Genomic DNA, 13,930 nt, shown 5'->3' with positions numbered 1-13,930 from the left:
GGGAGCCGCAATAGGCCGAACCTGCGGACACGGCAAGTAAACAAACCGGCCCGGTCCACCAAGGGCTTTCCCTACACAAGCGGCGGAACAAGTTTGGGAACCACTGCTCTAGCTCCATGCTGGGACTGGTTCAGTGCTGACTCAAAAGGAAGGGTGCCACTTATAAATTCCTAATAGCTCTTCATGTGAGAAATGAGCAAACTGACTAGCATAGTCTAAGAATAGATGAAGAACTTCCCCTACTCCTTGAGTCAAGCACTATATTTTTGGTTTGAGAGTAGCAGCTGTGTTAGTCTGTATCTGCAAAAAGAAAAAGAGTACTTGTGGCACCTTAGAGACTAACAAATTTATTTGAGCATAAGCTTTCGTGAGCTACAGCTCACTTCATCGGATGCAGTGAGCTGTAGCTCACAAAAGCTTATGCTCAAATAAATGTGAGTCGCTAAGGTGCCACAAGTACTCCTTTTCTTTTTACTATATTTTTGTGCTTTCTGCATTTCTGGTTTGTGGAGATCATGAAAACTCATCAGAGGCCACTTTGATGTCTGACTCGACTGAAACCCTGATGTTCTGGAGTTTTATCTCCTAAACTGTCCCATCAGATTTCTAAACCAAAAAGATCTGGATAATTTTGTGGTGCTTATGCAAATCAAATTGGACTTCTGACTCTACTGGTGTTTGGCTTCAATGACTGTCCTGCTTGGTCCGCCCTATCACATCATTCAGATCAGCCTACACTCACATTCTCTGTGTACACTGATAACAGCTGCTGCAGCTGTGTATTATTGAGCTTTATCTGAATGTGCAAACAGTGAGTAACAAACAATGCATGCAGGGTTGAGTCACTGACAAAGTTACAGTGCATTTTTCCATGCTATGGCCCACTCCTGTGATTAAGAAATGAGCTATTGTTTATGCTGTATTTGTAAAGGACCAGGGATACCAAGGTGTGCATATAGAAGCTGTTTCAATATAAATCTATCAGGAGCATATTTTCCCCAAACCAACTGTTATTAAACCAATTATATAGAAAACAAAAAAGAGAGAAATAGCTTTCCAATACTTTTCAACAGCTCATAACTTTTGACTAACCCTGCCCAGTACCTAAACTAGCCAGCACTACCGCACAGGAAACTCAGGTTCAATTCCCAGATATGACAGCTGTCCCTACAGGGCTAGCTGTAAGCTGTGAAAGTCAGAAGCCCTGTTTCTCAGATACACTAGAGCTGCTTTGCATTACTGCACTGATGCACAGAGGCCTGAAAGATGGTGGAGCCAACCACAGGAGGATCAATCTAGCACAGAGGACTGGTACAAGAGACATAGAATTACCACAATGGATTCCGTGCTACCATCCCCTCTCCTGGCTGTCAAGGTACTGGGCTTTCATGGACCTCGGTGATTCCCCCACTGCAGTTAATAGGCAGGATGAAATTAGTGTAGCCCTAAGCTGCTGTAAATTATGCTGGGAAAGTGCACAGCCAGTAATCCATGCCTAGCATTTCAAATACATCCCAGTGGTTAGCACTGTAATTCATATAGATGCTTTTTCTTAAATTCTATTTAAGACAGAGGTCTAAAGTGAACCTGCATTGAGAGCTGCTGATTTTCCAATTTACATATGATTAAAAAATACATTAGCAGGGGACACTGGTGTTTACATCTGTAGCTGGTCAGGGACCTGCAAGAGAGGAAAAGAAATCTCATAAAGCCTAAGAAAAAGTGGTTAATTTGTAACAATGAATCCTTACAATAAAATCTCTTAAGTGTTTTTGAAGACTGAATCACATAAACATTATCACTGCGAGCTTAGGGCTATTTATATGGATTTTACCTCCACAACTAGAATTGCACCAGCACGATTTATCTTGCATGAACTATCAGGAAATGAGGAATTATTTAGTGGACTTCATTTTCTTGCTTAGTAATATGGGTGCTGACCTTGCACCGAATCTCATTGGCTTCTCATTGGGGTTCTGCATGGGCACACAGCCTTGCTCATGTAGATGCAGCAGCATGAACAGGGCCTTAATACGGTTGCCCAGAAAAATTAAGATATTTTTACATTTTAGTTTAGCAGCTGAACACAAAATGGTTGAGAAATGGAAAGTGGATAGAGATTTAAAAAAAAAAAAAAAACCACTGTTGAAGAGAATTCAATGCCTGTAACCCTTTGGTTTGTTGCCAGCACTCTAACAGTATTATGAATGTAATAGAACATACAGGCTTCTGGCAAGAACAAAGAAACATGCCACTTTCCTAAAGAATTTGCAGATCCAGTATTAGCACAAATAGCTGGAGTACAGCTTATATGCATGTACATCTCCTGAGAAGTGGATTAGGCGTCCAAACCTTAGAATAGTGTAGACAAGAAAAGAGTGTCAAAGTGTTGAGAGCAATTTTACTCCTCCCAATTGCTAAAATTTTATTGTTCAAAGGAACATCATCTTAATTATTTCTGTCGATACCAATTTAAGGATGGGACCTCCACGTCTCGATCTTTTTAATGTCTTTGGGGACACTGGAGTCTAAAGATAAGCAAAATACTCATCACTGATGAAACAAAGAAAGAAAGAAAAGGAAGCAATGACTATTTCAGTTACTATCTCTTCTGTTATATCTCACTTGTGGAGAGTTTAACACAGATTATTACACTTAAGAGTGAGTCTGCCTCTGGTAGGAACATTCTTCACCAGGTAAATTGTGACCAAAATAGATTATTCCTCCAAATCATTAATGAATTGAACCTTAGTAGATATTAGATAACTAAGACAGTTTACAGCTGGGCAGAGGGATTTTGTTTGAGTCAGAGAGTCCTATTTGGTTTATCATAGATAACCTATATATGGGCAGACATAAGTGATCTTAACTAAGTCCTATGAAAGGGAAACAAGTATTCAGTTATTTAAAAGAAGTCATTCAAGAATTAAATTAGCGATGTTTCTTACAGGTCCACCACTCAAGGAGTGGTCTTGAGGCAGTCAAATTAATTAAGAATCTTTAGTTTCACTTTAAATCCCATTACGTCTGTTTTATTCAAGGTCATCTTATGTTTCCCCTCCAAAAGGGTATAGTCCAACCATTTCAGTGTTTAGCATGAGAAGTTGTTACTTCATCAAATTATGTCTTTTCAACATCCCATTAAAATAATTTCAAAAAGAATTTTAATTATTCAATTGGCAATGCTTTTGGAAACCATAAAAACTGTTTTCCAAACTTTTCAAAAATATGCATTCATCCATCAATTCTCTCTCACTTCCGCTAATCCAGCCTGGAGTTGAGACTCCTCCATACTTTTGTTCTAAGCTTACCCCACTCTGAAGTTGTGTGAGGAAACTGTTAGTCCCAAAAATTAAGTTTTAGAATGGAATCTTCTATTAAACTCTGTGCATTATACAAAATAAGACTTCGCCACTTCCCCATAGTCTACAATCAAAAACAATGTAGTATTGTACCAGTGCATGCAAGAATGTAAAAGTGACATTAATTAGTAACTGACTACATGCCAACCTTTAAAAACTGTTTTGAAAATATCAGCCCAGGCGCACCATCTGGTCACCATCTTTTGATGTGATTTTGAATGGCGGGGGAGAGGGCAGATATCTGACTTGCTAGTCAACAAAATACTACTCCCAAGTGGGCAGAATTTTGTAAAGCTGGAATATTTTGATTTACATTGGTCAATTTTAGAGATATACAAGATGCAAGGCAATTGCAGATGCAAAAAAAATGAAATCTTAAAAACTATAATAATCCAAGGTGTTTAATATCTAGGTACATTACATGTTTCCTCAGTAGCTGTAAAAATAAAACTATAATAGGACTTTGTACAAACTCTGTATTCACTTAATGGAAATTTAGTCTATTCAAACAACATTGTTTCGTACCAACTGACTTGATTTGTGCTTGTTGAGGGATTTGGTGGACTATAAAAACAAGACTCTTACCGTAATGAAATATTCTGCAATACTGCCACCCAGAGGCCAAATACAATTAGTAAAGGTGTATCTTCAAAAACCTTCTGTCTACGTACTTATACTTCTATTTTTATTCATGATACATTGTCACATTCAGCTGTAGAATGGGGAATATGGATCTTGGGTCTGTTGCACAAAATACATATTAAATGTCAGGACTACTCTGTTAGCAGATGACATTTCTGCTATAAGATATTGCAAAATGTTTCCATTTAAATAAATTGTTTGCAATTCTTTCGCAGAAATGAAAAACAAATCAGTAGTTACCTAAAAACACAAACTTTTGGGGATAAAACTTATTTGGCTAAAAAATATCTTACTAGTATTTTTTATTTATGGTTTCAGTTCTCAACTAAATATAGTTTTTCATTTATTCATTATCCCATTTTCTAAATTTAAAAAAAGTTAATATTGCAACACAAAACAATGCCAAATGAAAAATAACCAAAAATATTTGAACTGATCATGTAGAATGTTAACATTTTTGTATGTCTTGTATTTACACAGTTAAAAAAAAAAACCTTAAAGAATATTGTAAATTTACACAATGTTATAATATAGATAAGACAAGTTCCCTAACTCAAATAGAGTACAAATCTAGATAAGAAGCCTATGACACAGACAATATTTCAGGAGTCTGTTGTATCTAGCTGTTTTCTTATGTCTTATACTTAAGATTATGAGGTCTTTGAGACAAGGATCATCTTTGTGTCTATGTGCCATTGTGCTAAGCAATGTACAATCAGCCCTCCTAGGTGCTACCACAATATCAATAATACTGAAAAAAGCAACAACCGAGTATTACTAGAAGATACTGAACGAGGTGGGATTTAAGGAGGAAAGAAAGGGTACTTGGCACAGGACAGTGAAACTGATCAACACAAAGGGCATCAGAACAGTTTTTTAAAGAAGTGCATACAGATTAATTTAAATACACATAGGAACTGCCTAGAAGTGTTGGACTCCAGTGTTCTAGTCCTTGTTCTGCCACTTGCTTTACATATGGTTTTCAATTTTGCCATCTGCAAGAGGAGGATATCTACCTACCTCTCAGGGGTATGAAGCCCTTTGAGATGTTCAGATGCAATGTGCTATGGAACTGCAAGAAACAGCATTTATGCCAAGCCTTGCAGCAGTGGAGGAAGATAGCACACTGAGAAGTGGAGTATGTGTGTTGTTAGCTATCGAACTTGTGATGAATTATAAATGTTGTTTTAAGTTCTCCTTACAGTGAGTTATCTTTGTATTGTTGTTATATTGCTGTACCCTTACAGAGAATAAACTTAACTGGAGCTAATGTTTTTAAAAGAATTCCTGTATTTCACATCCATGAGCGAGCAATTCCTAAATATGTAACTCATGGCTGTTTGGCAGAAAAACTGCTGTTTTATTAAAAACAATTTTAAAAAGAGAAGCAAATGTACTTTTCTGTATTAAATACACCAAAATTGCCTTTGAAAAACTTATTTATAGTTCCTTATACACAGTTTCATTTTTAAATTATTTATTAAAAAACATCCAGTGCATTTGCTGTCTTCAAAACCAAAAGAAAGTACTTCACAAAACAGTGTGTCCATACAACTATTTACACATATGGAAAATGAGTTCACATCTTAGAGTTTTACGTTCTCGGTGGTCGATTCATTAGTAGGAGAAGGTTCAACAATCAGTCTTGGTTCAATCAGTGCATCCCAGCTTTCAGTTACCTGAAACAAACATGTAAAATATTTAGCATGGAGAGAAACAGATGAGAATTTCTTTTATTGTCTATATTTGTGCTAAGAAGATACATATCAGCTGCTCATCTATACAAGAACATTACTAAACAAGAACTACTGTATCGTACAGAGATCCGTATGGTGAATCCCTACTCTGCTTTTCTGCTTTCCCAATACACACAGAATTCCACTGACATCAGTAAAGATCCACACATGTAGGGAGAGTAAAATACCAGATGAATAGACAAACTTGTAAAAACTGAAATATGCTAGACATAATATTGAATTCTGTTACATTAAGAAAAAAAGTCTTCAAAAAATTTTGTTCAGTGAATTGTGTATATACATCTATACACCTGTGTAGCTACTAAATAAGGTATAATGTTGAAGTAATGATTGCTATAAATATACACCAATCACTATAAAGAAGCAATTATTTCTTTTTTGTTTTCACTCATTTTCATTGAGACGCATTGACAATAAGAAATCTCACTAAAACAAGTAAGTTCTTTACCAGCAATGAAGTGTCACATACAACTGATAATATTTCAACTGTGCATAGCACAAGGCCAAGCACTTTAAAGCATATTAACACACCTTTGTATCCTGAGAAACAGCATATTCTATCACTTCAGCTCCATCTGCAGACTCATACACCAGATCAAACTTTCCTGGCTCTTTCACCACTTAAATAAGAAAAAAACGTGATTTCCTGTTAGTTTTATATAAATGTAAAAGTAAACATTATTTGTATAATATTTAAAAACTAGTCAAGTTCATTTATTTAATCAGCAATACACATTACAACAAACATTGATACAATCATTCACTCCCCAGGGGTTCAATGAAGCAGTTGAGCAGTAATGACCATACACTACTCTGTGTTTATACTACACTGTATCACACTATACAGTATCAACTCATTAACCTAATTTGTTTGCGGTAGGGACCCATTTGTCACTGTTCAATTCTACACTGCATATAACTGCTATATATGTATCAGAGATAGGTGACCTAGTTCAACCCCTTCCAAATTACAATACAGGTATCTAGTTAAGACCACACAGTAAAATCCAGTAAAAAGTCAACATTTGCCAACTCAGTCACAAATCTCTCCTGATTTAAGTATAAGGAAAAACTATGTCAAACTCAGATGTGTGGCAGCTGTTGATAAATGCTGGTTGTTAAATGGCAACCACTATACTTGCATTCAGAATTTCAATCAATTATTTGAGGTGCACTCCATTATTTGGTGTAGGACTAAGTCCTTACAAAGTAAAGTCAATGGCAAACCTATTGACTTCAAAGGACTTGGCCCTAAAATTTCTTCCATTCACAAGCATATGTCTATTCCATTTATTTTCATTTAACATTTTAATCTTTCAGATGATACAGTGCCATTCTAATGGGACATTGTTCACTTTCTAGTACAACTCAAAGTGAACTTTGTATGCATGATGCCACACCTGACAAGTCATTCGAGTATCCAAACCTGCTTGGCAATATGTACAACCAACTTCAAGACAGCAAGCAAGTACCATGGATTTATTGTATTTAACATATTTTAATCTGTGGGAAATTTTATGAAGTTTGAGGTAATGCTGAAGAAATGTGTCTGAAAAATTGTAATATATCGTCTTACAGATGTTTACCACTGCAGCAGAAATGACTTAGATATTTACATACTGCCTTCTGGAGTTACATATACTTGCCTGCTGAAGAGGAAAGAATCTCAAGCTCTAGCTGTTTGTTATCAGCATTCCAACTGATTATTTTTCCCTCCTTCAAAAAACAACAAAAGTGGTCCTATGGTGAAGCATAGCAAATTTGACAAGCACTGTATTTCATATTGCATTACAAGGATATGCTTGAACACAGCCAGAGCACATATTTCTATTTGAAGAAGTCTTTTGGCCAGTTCTGAAAAATTAACTTTAAAACAATTAACTTTTAAACAATTAACTTTAAAAAGTTTTAAATGAGCTGAAATTAGTAATACTAATAAACCCCAAATCTTGTATTGCCACAGTCACTGCGGATTAATGTAGCAATCAGTCAGCTATAAACCAAGTTTTCTTTGAAACTGCTGCAAAGGTTTATTTTTAATAATTCCATGAAATGTCTTAACAACTTCAAACAAATGTGCCGTGTCTTTCAATGTTCTTTTGCATCCAGAAGCTTGGAATATTTCCTCACATTTTAAATTGTTTGCTCTTAAATCAGCAGAATTGTTTGCATGTGTTTTTCTAATTACAACACTAATACTTTGAATAGTTTTGTATTTTGTAATTATTTTTTATTTATATTGGAAATAGTCTGCATGGTAACAAGAGAAGTGGGGGGGAAATATACAATGCACAGAATTATAAAATATCTAAGACTCCCCCAAAATCTTGTCTTACCCACTACAGTATTATACATGCATTTTTGGAAAAAATACCTTGTAGTCAGATACTTCAGGAGTGTAATTGTCAGTTAATTCCAAAAGCTGTTAAAAGAAAAATATAAATCATTAAAAGACATGAAAAATTATATCTCCTGCTTCTGGCCCTTGCTGACGCCACTTACTATCCAGCCTGGGCCCTATCACTGAGGTGAAGTGCATAAGAGCTATGCATTCTGCTCCTAGACCCTAATGCTTGCCCCAGCTAGTATTTCATAACTGATTGCTCCAGTGGCTTTCCATTCAGCTTGGGCTTCAAGAAGAGATCACTGTGACTCCAGCTTCCGCAGCACCAGTGATTGCTTTAGTTATTTTTGATTTGGGAAATGAAGTAGCATTTTTATAGCAAGGTTTGTGATGATCTCACAGAAACATCATACAGAAACAGTAACTTAAGAGGATTTTCATAGTGACTTCGTTTATGTGTGTGTGAAGCACTTCTCTCTGGGGTGGTCTTTAAGGAGTTGTTTGTATCACAACAGCTTTTCCAGGGAAAAGAGAGGCATTCTGGGAAGGTTCCAAGTCAGCTTGATTAACTGAAGCTTGACTCAAGTGGTCTGAGGGAAGGATCCATTATACAGATTTGTCTAGGAATTCCTACTGAAATTGAGGGGGAGATGGAGATATGACATTTCTTTGCTTATGTTATTTTATTAAGTTAAAACAAAATAAACTTAATGCACCAGTTCCAAAGCTTTCTAAAATAGAGGCATCAATTGATTGCCTTCAAGTTGTGTCTTTAGAGTAAGACAATTTGAAAATATACACACAATCAAAACTATAGCAGGTTCTTTTATTCAAGAAAATACTTGGTTAGAGAGATGAATGAATGATTTTAGAGCTAGTTGCAAATACAAGACATACCAGAAGGCTTAGAGGGCTTTGAACCAGTCAGAGTTTCAGATTTCTTATAAAAAGATTTAGATGAAAATGTCATTCACTGACAAAGGTGAAAAAGGGTTCTTTGGATACCCAGTTCTTATGTTAATGGTTGAAGACCTAGCTTTATAGTTCATCTGGAAAGGTTGTGATGTCAATCCTATTAGGACCCATTTTTCCTCATCTAACTTACAAGCTAGGGGAACCAAGGTTAACTGCATATCAGGATAAATGCAAACATATTGTCTGATACTTCTAGAGCAAAAGTCACTAAATAATGCAAGTTTGAACATTGCAAAATTTTTGGATGTCACAGCTAAAGTAGCTGTGTTATATCCTGCAAAATGTATTCTACTGGTACATCTGAAAGAGATCTGAGCCATATGACTAACACTATATATTTTAGGATTTCCTTACCTTAAAGGCAATTTTTTCCCCTACTTGTGGAGGGGCAGCTAATAGAGGTAGTACACTATATTCCCTCTTTGGAACTTCCACTGGATTCTGTGAAATAAACATTAAGCCCATTGATTCAGTTACTTAATTAACAAAAGCAATATTAATGCTGTATGAAAAAACTCTGAGAAAATCCATCACACAAACCAGCATCCAACCCAAAAGGTAGAGCACAAGCTATGTGTATAATGTAAAACAACAGTATTTTACAAACACTTGTTCAGGATGTGAGTTAGCTGGCCTTACCTGTATGAACAGTACAATTGTATTCTTTACATTGGTCTTATTCTTATTTTTTTTTGTTTTGTTTTTACCATTTATGCTCATTTGATGTGAGAGACAGTGTTCCCTGGTGGGTGGAGCACTCAGATGGACATCACAAGACCTGAGTTCTATTCTCAGTCCTGGCACTGGCCTGTTGGGTGACCTTGGGCAAATCAACTCTCTTCTGTGTGCTTCAATTTCCTATCTGTAAAATGGGCATAATGATACCGACCTTCTTTGTTAAGTGCGTTGAGATGCATGACATAAGAACTAGTGGTATTACTGTGTTTTTGTATATTCAATTACTAAAATTTTAGTAAGAAAACTATAAATTTTAAAAAAAATCTTTAAAGAAATGTGTTATTAGGAATAAATAGTCACCCACCTGGATAACAACTGAAGTGTTTGTTGCTGCTTCATTTAACTGCTGCTCTTTCTGGCTTTCACGACCGTAGTTGAAGAAGAAGCTATTGCTTTCTCCTCGGCTTCGACCTCGACCCCGGCCCCGGCCCCGGATCATCCCACGACACCCACGGCCCCTATTTCCTCTCCAGAAGAAGTTATCCTCTCCTCTTCCAAGTCCCCTTCCAAAACTGCTAGGGTTTACAGCTGGTCCTTGACTGCTAGTTGGCAACTGTTTATCACCATTTCTTACTACGGATTTATTGAAGCCAACATTTGCTATGGGCTTTTTAATAACAAATGTCTCTGAATCTGAACTATCAGACTTTGAAGAGGATGTCTTTGCCTTGGGGGACTTTGACATAATGTTCACAATTGGTGGATTTTTAGGCAGCAATTTTCTCTTTGAGTTACTGCTTTGCTCCTCCTCTTCCATACTAGAGTCAGAATCTGAACTCGAGGACTGGGGTTTAGCTTTTTTACTAATTGCAGTCTTAGGGGAATTTTCATCTTTAGACTTGGCAGTAACTTTACTAGCAGTAACAGTTTTTATAGCAGAATTTGCAACAAGTTGGGATTTGTCTCTGTGTATGGTTGCTGCCACAGGTTTATCTGAGGATTTATTTTGTTTCATATCCATTACACTGTCAGATGATGTGCTGGAGGAATCACAATCTAAAATTCCCCCTCTTTTTTTGCTGGACTGGGCTGCAATGTTTTTTACTGTGCTACTTTTACTAGGACTCAGAAGGAAACTGTTGTTGGCCTTTTCTAAGACAGTCTTTCCTCTAACTGCCCTTATCTTTCTCTGCTTAGCATCCTTTCTTTCTTGCTCCAGCTCTTTCTCCCCCTCCAACTTTTTTTTAAGCTTTTTGGACTCATCAAGACCACTGTCCTCCTTACCTCCTGTGATACCATTTCTTCCATTCACCTCTTCTTTTCTTTTTCTTTTCTTGGACTTTTTCCAAGAGTCTTGAACATTTACAGAGTCCTCTTCCTTACAAGAAAGATGTTCAGAGTTCTGTTTCTTCTTCTTCTTTTTCCTTCTGTGTCTGTCATCTTCACTTTTAGACTCCCCCTCCTCTTCCAACTTTTGCCTGTGCCTTTTTCTCTCTTTTCTTGATGAATAAGTGATACCGTTACCCATCTCATCACAAATATCTGCAACTACCTCTTCCAATTTAACTCTGAAAAAGACAGAGAAACCAGCATTCAGTATAACTAGCAAATTAATATTCCTTCCTACATATTGAGTTTGAAATAGTTATTAGATTATTGTCTTTTAGAAATGAGGATGTCACAGCTATTCACTTAGCAGCTAAGGAATATTACCTTAGTAGATGAGGAGATGCACCTATAAATCTCCCAACAAATTATGCCACCAGGGACTAAACTAGCTGCCATCAAACAGCCTAAAATCCCCCTATGCTCACTGGTGGGGGGAGGGGCACAGATAGTGTGCACACACTACAGCATGTCCCTGTTGCTTGAGGGGACCACATGCCAGTGCAGATGCCATGGAGTAGGGGAACTCAGTGGGAAGTCTGCAGGGAACATGCTTTCCTCCAGTACCTAAGAAGCCTTGTCTTGCACCCCAGATTTCCTCTAGCCACACAAACACACTTTAGGTGTTTGGTCTGAGGCACAGGCTGTAGTAGGAAGAGAGCCCTGAGACATAAGCCCTTGTATCAAAGACCTGCTATGAGACAAAACCTGCTCACAAAATCTGACAAAAACAGGGCTGATATTGCAGAAATACACATTCCTAAGAAGTGCTAGTCACAAAGTACTCACGCAAACACATCCCGATATCAGTGGTACCAGAATATCCTGATATCAGGAATGCTACAAAAACATTTCCCAAGGATAACAGGAACACACTGACCCCTCCTAAAAGATAAGGTCAGGAAGAGAGTACGTAATAAAAATGTTTTGATCCAACCAATGTGTACAAGGTGATGTGTGATAACTACCCACGTCAGGGAGCCATAACTAACTATGTCAAATGGGCAGTACTAACTTGTTTGTATCAGAATATAAAGATGTATCTCAGAGGAAGTATCTTTGTCTAGCCTAGGAAGGAACGGAAAGTCCCGCCATTCACTGAGCTGGTCCATTGTTACAGGCATACATGTATTTAGTGTTCCGGTAGAGTCTGCGGGATACTAGTACCGTGCTTTGACAACAATAAACCTGGCTGGGTGCCTTTGTCTCTTAACGAATCTTGTGGGCGTTGGGCGGTTCGCACAAGGTTTGTCGTGCCAGCTGTCTGCACAGGGCTGGGGCAGCACACAGAGGGAACTCACACACACACGCAGCCAAATATCTGTCAACATCTAACCACACAGGCTTTGTGGGACATTGCAGGCCTGCCTTCAAAATCTCAAGATTTTAAGAGTATGTCCAGGCAACAATAAAGATGCTTTTCAAAGAGAGTTGAACCTAGGCTACAATATGACCTACTGACATGATTTTAAAGGTATTAAAAGGCGTCTGCACAAGGGGAAGAGGGTGTTCCAAATCGTGTTAGCTAACTATTTTCAGAAACAGGTTTTCCCACCACTCGGCAAGAGCGGAGTGGGGCAGCCATGAAAGTAGAGTTGCGAACCCTCCAGGATTGGCCTGGAATCGCTGGGCATTAAAGATTAATCTTTGATGAAAGATTATGTCATGTGATGAAATCTCCAGGAATACATCCAAGCAAAACTGCCAACCCTACAGGAAAGAAACACTGCAGGGAACGGAGGAGGTGCAGAGAGACGGCTCCTGGCCGGCCTCCCTGGAAAGCGGAGATTTGAGCCTCGAGGCCCACGCTCCTCGAGCCACGTGGGGAATGGCCGAGTTTCCTAATAATAATAACAATAATAATAATAAAAAACCCCTCTTATGCCTCCATTTTTCAGTCCCAGACGAAAGCACCACCTTGGGCCAAGGGATCCTAGGCAGAAACGTCAGGAGCGTCTATCTCCCAAGGGGCAACTGAACCCTGGCCAGAGGTGCCCCCACCAAGATTCGCTGCCCTTCCCTTCCCCCGCCACCTGAGGGAGTCTCGCGCCCTCCCCGCCGCCCCCGCTACCTAAGGGAGTCGCGCGCCCCCCCCCCCGCCGCCGCCGCCGCCGCCGCCGCCGCCTGAGGGAGTCTCGCGCCCTCTCCGCCCCCGCTACCTGAGGCGCGCGCTCCCGCCCCCGCTACCTGAGGGAGTCTCGCGCCCCCCCCGCCCCCGCTACCTGAGGCGCGCGCTCCCGTCCCCGATACCTGAGGGAGTCGTTGTCCCGCACCAGGCGCGCGCTCTCGGTCGGCGGCAGCAGCGCCCCCTCCAGGAAGAGGCTGAGCTGAGCCCGGCGGCTGAAGCCGAACTTTTCCCGGATAAGGCTGATGAGGTCGGTGACCAGGCGCACTTGGCTGGGCTCCAGCAGCAGCCAGCACAGCGAACATCCCGGGCTCCCCGGCGGTGGGTAGTCGAAGAGCAGCCGGAGCCGCACGGGGCCCCCTCCACCGGCCACCGCCATCTTGGACACGGAGGCTGGAGAGGGGAAGCGGATGCTACGGTGCCCAACGCGGGACAAGGGAGGCATCACTCAGACGCCACCTGTCGGCAGCAGCGGCGAACTGCAGCCCGAGAACAGTGCACGCTGCCGCAGGGAATGGCTGGATTGTCACTCGCTGGATCACAAGTGTGTTCATCTTGATCTTCAGTAACTATTGTGAGTTTTATCGACTTTGGTTTTACCGTAGTATTTATTTTGACGACTACGGAGCTCAGCACAGGATCAGGGCCCACCTTTCCAATA

The 13,930-nt window shown here is 39.5% G+C and overlaps 1 protein-coding gene across 1 annotated transcript; it reads right to left on the bottom strand.

The window, feature by feature from the left end:
* Positions 1 to 424: 424 nt before the first annotated feature.
* Positions 425 to 13,729, bottom strand: COIL (coilin). Its single transcript, XM_077834432.1, has 8 exons — positions 13,395 to 13,729; positions 10,123 to 11,326; positions 9,435 to 9,521; positions 8,136 to 8,183; positions 7,408 to 7,477; positions 6,293 to 6,381; positions 5,603 to 5,683; positions 425 to 1,681 (listed from the first exon to the last, which is right to left on the bottom strand). The coding sequence occupies exons 1-8, from the start codon at positions 13,712 to 13,714 to the stop codon at positions 1,658 to 1,660; spliced, it is 1,923 nt and encodes a 640-aa protein (XP_077690558.1). The 5' UTR covers positions 13,715 to 13,729; the 3' UTR covers positions 425 to 1,657.
* Positions 13,730 to 13,930: the final 201 nt, after the last annotated feature.

The sequence above is a fragment of the Eretmochelys imbricata genome, chromosome 14, assembly GCF_965152235.1.
Source record: "Eretmochelys imbricata isolate rEreImb1 chromosome 14, rEreImb1.hap1, whole genome shotgun sequence".
NCBI lineage: Eukaryota > Metazoa > Chordata > Testudines > Cheloniidae > Eretmochelys > Eretmochelys imbricata.
Note: the sequence above shows the minus strand (reverse complement) of the source record. Positions and strands in the feature narration are given on the sequence as shown.

What these genes read in the sequence shown, in the direction of transcription:
- COIL (XM_077834432.1), bottom strand. Translation starts at nt 13,714, where the DNA reads ATGCCTCCCTTGTCCCGCGTTGGGCACCGTAGCATCCGCTTCCCCTCT. An exon ending in GGGAAAAAATTGCCTTTAAG is followed by an intron (nt 8,184 to 9,434) that starts GTAAGGAAATCC and finishes TTCTTTTAACAG; the next exon opens with CTTTTGGAATTAACTGACAA. An exon ending in GATTCTTTCCTCTTCAGCAG is followed by an intron (nt 6,382 to 7,407) that starts GCAAGTATATGT and finishes TTCTTATTTAAG; the next exon opens with TGGTGAAAGAGCCAGGAAAG.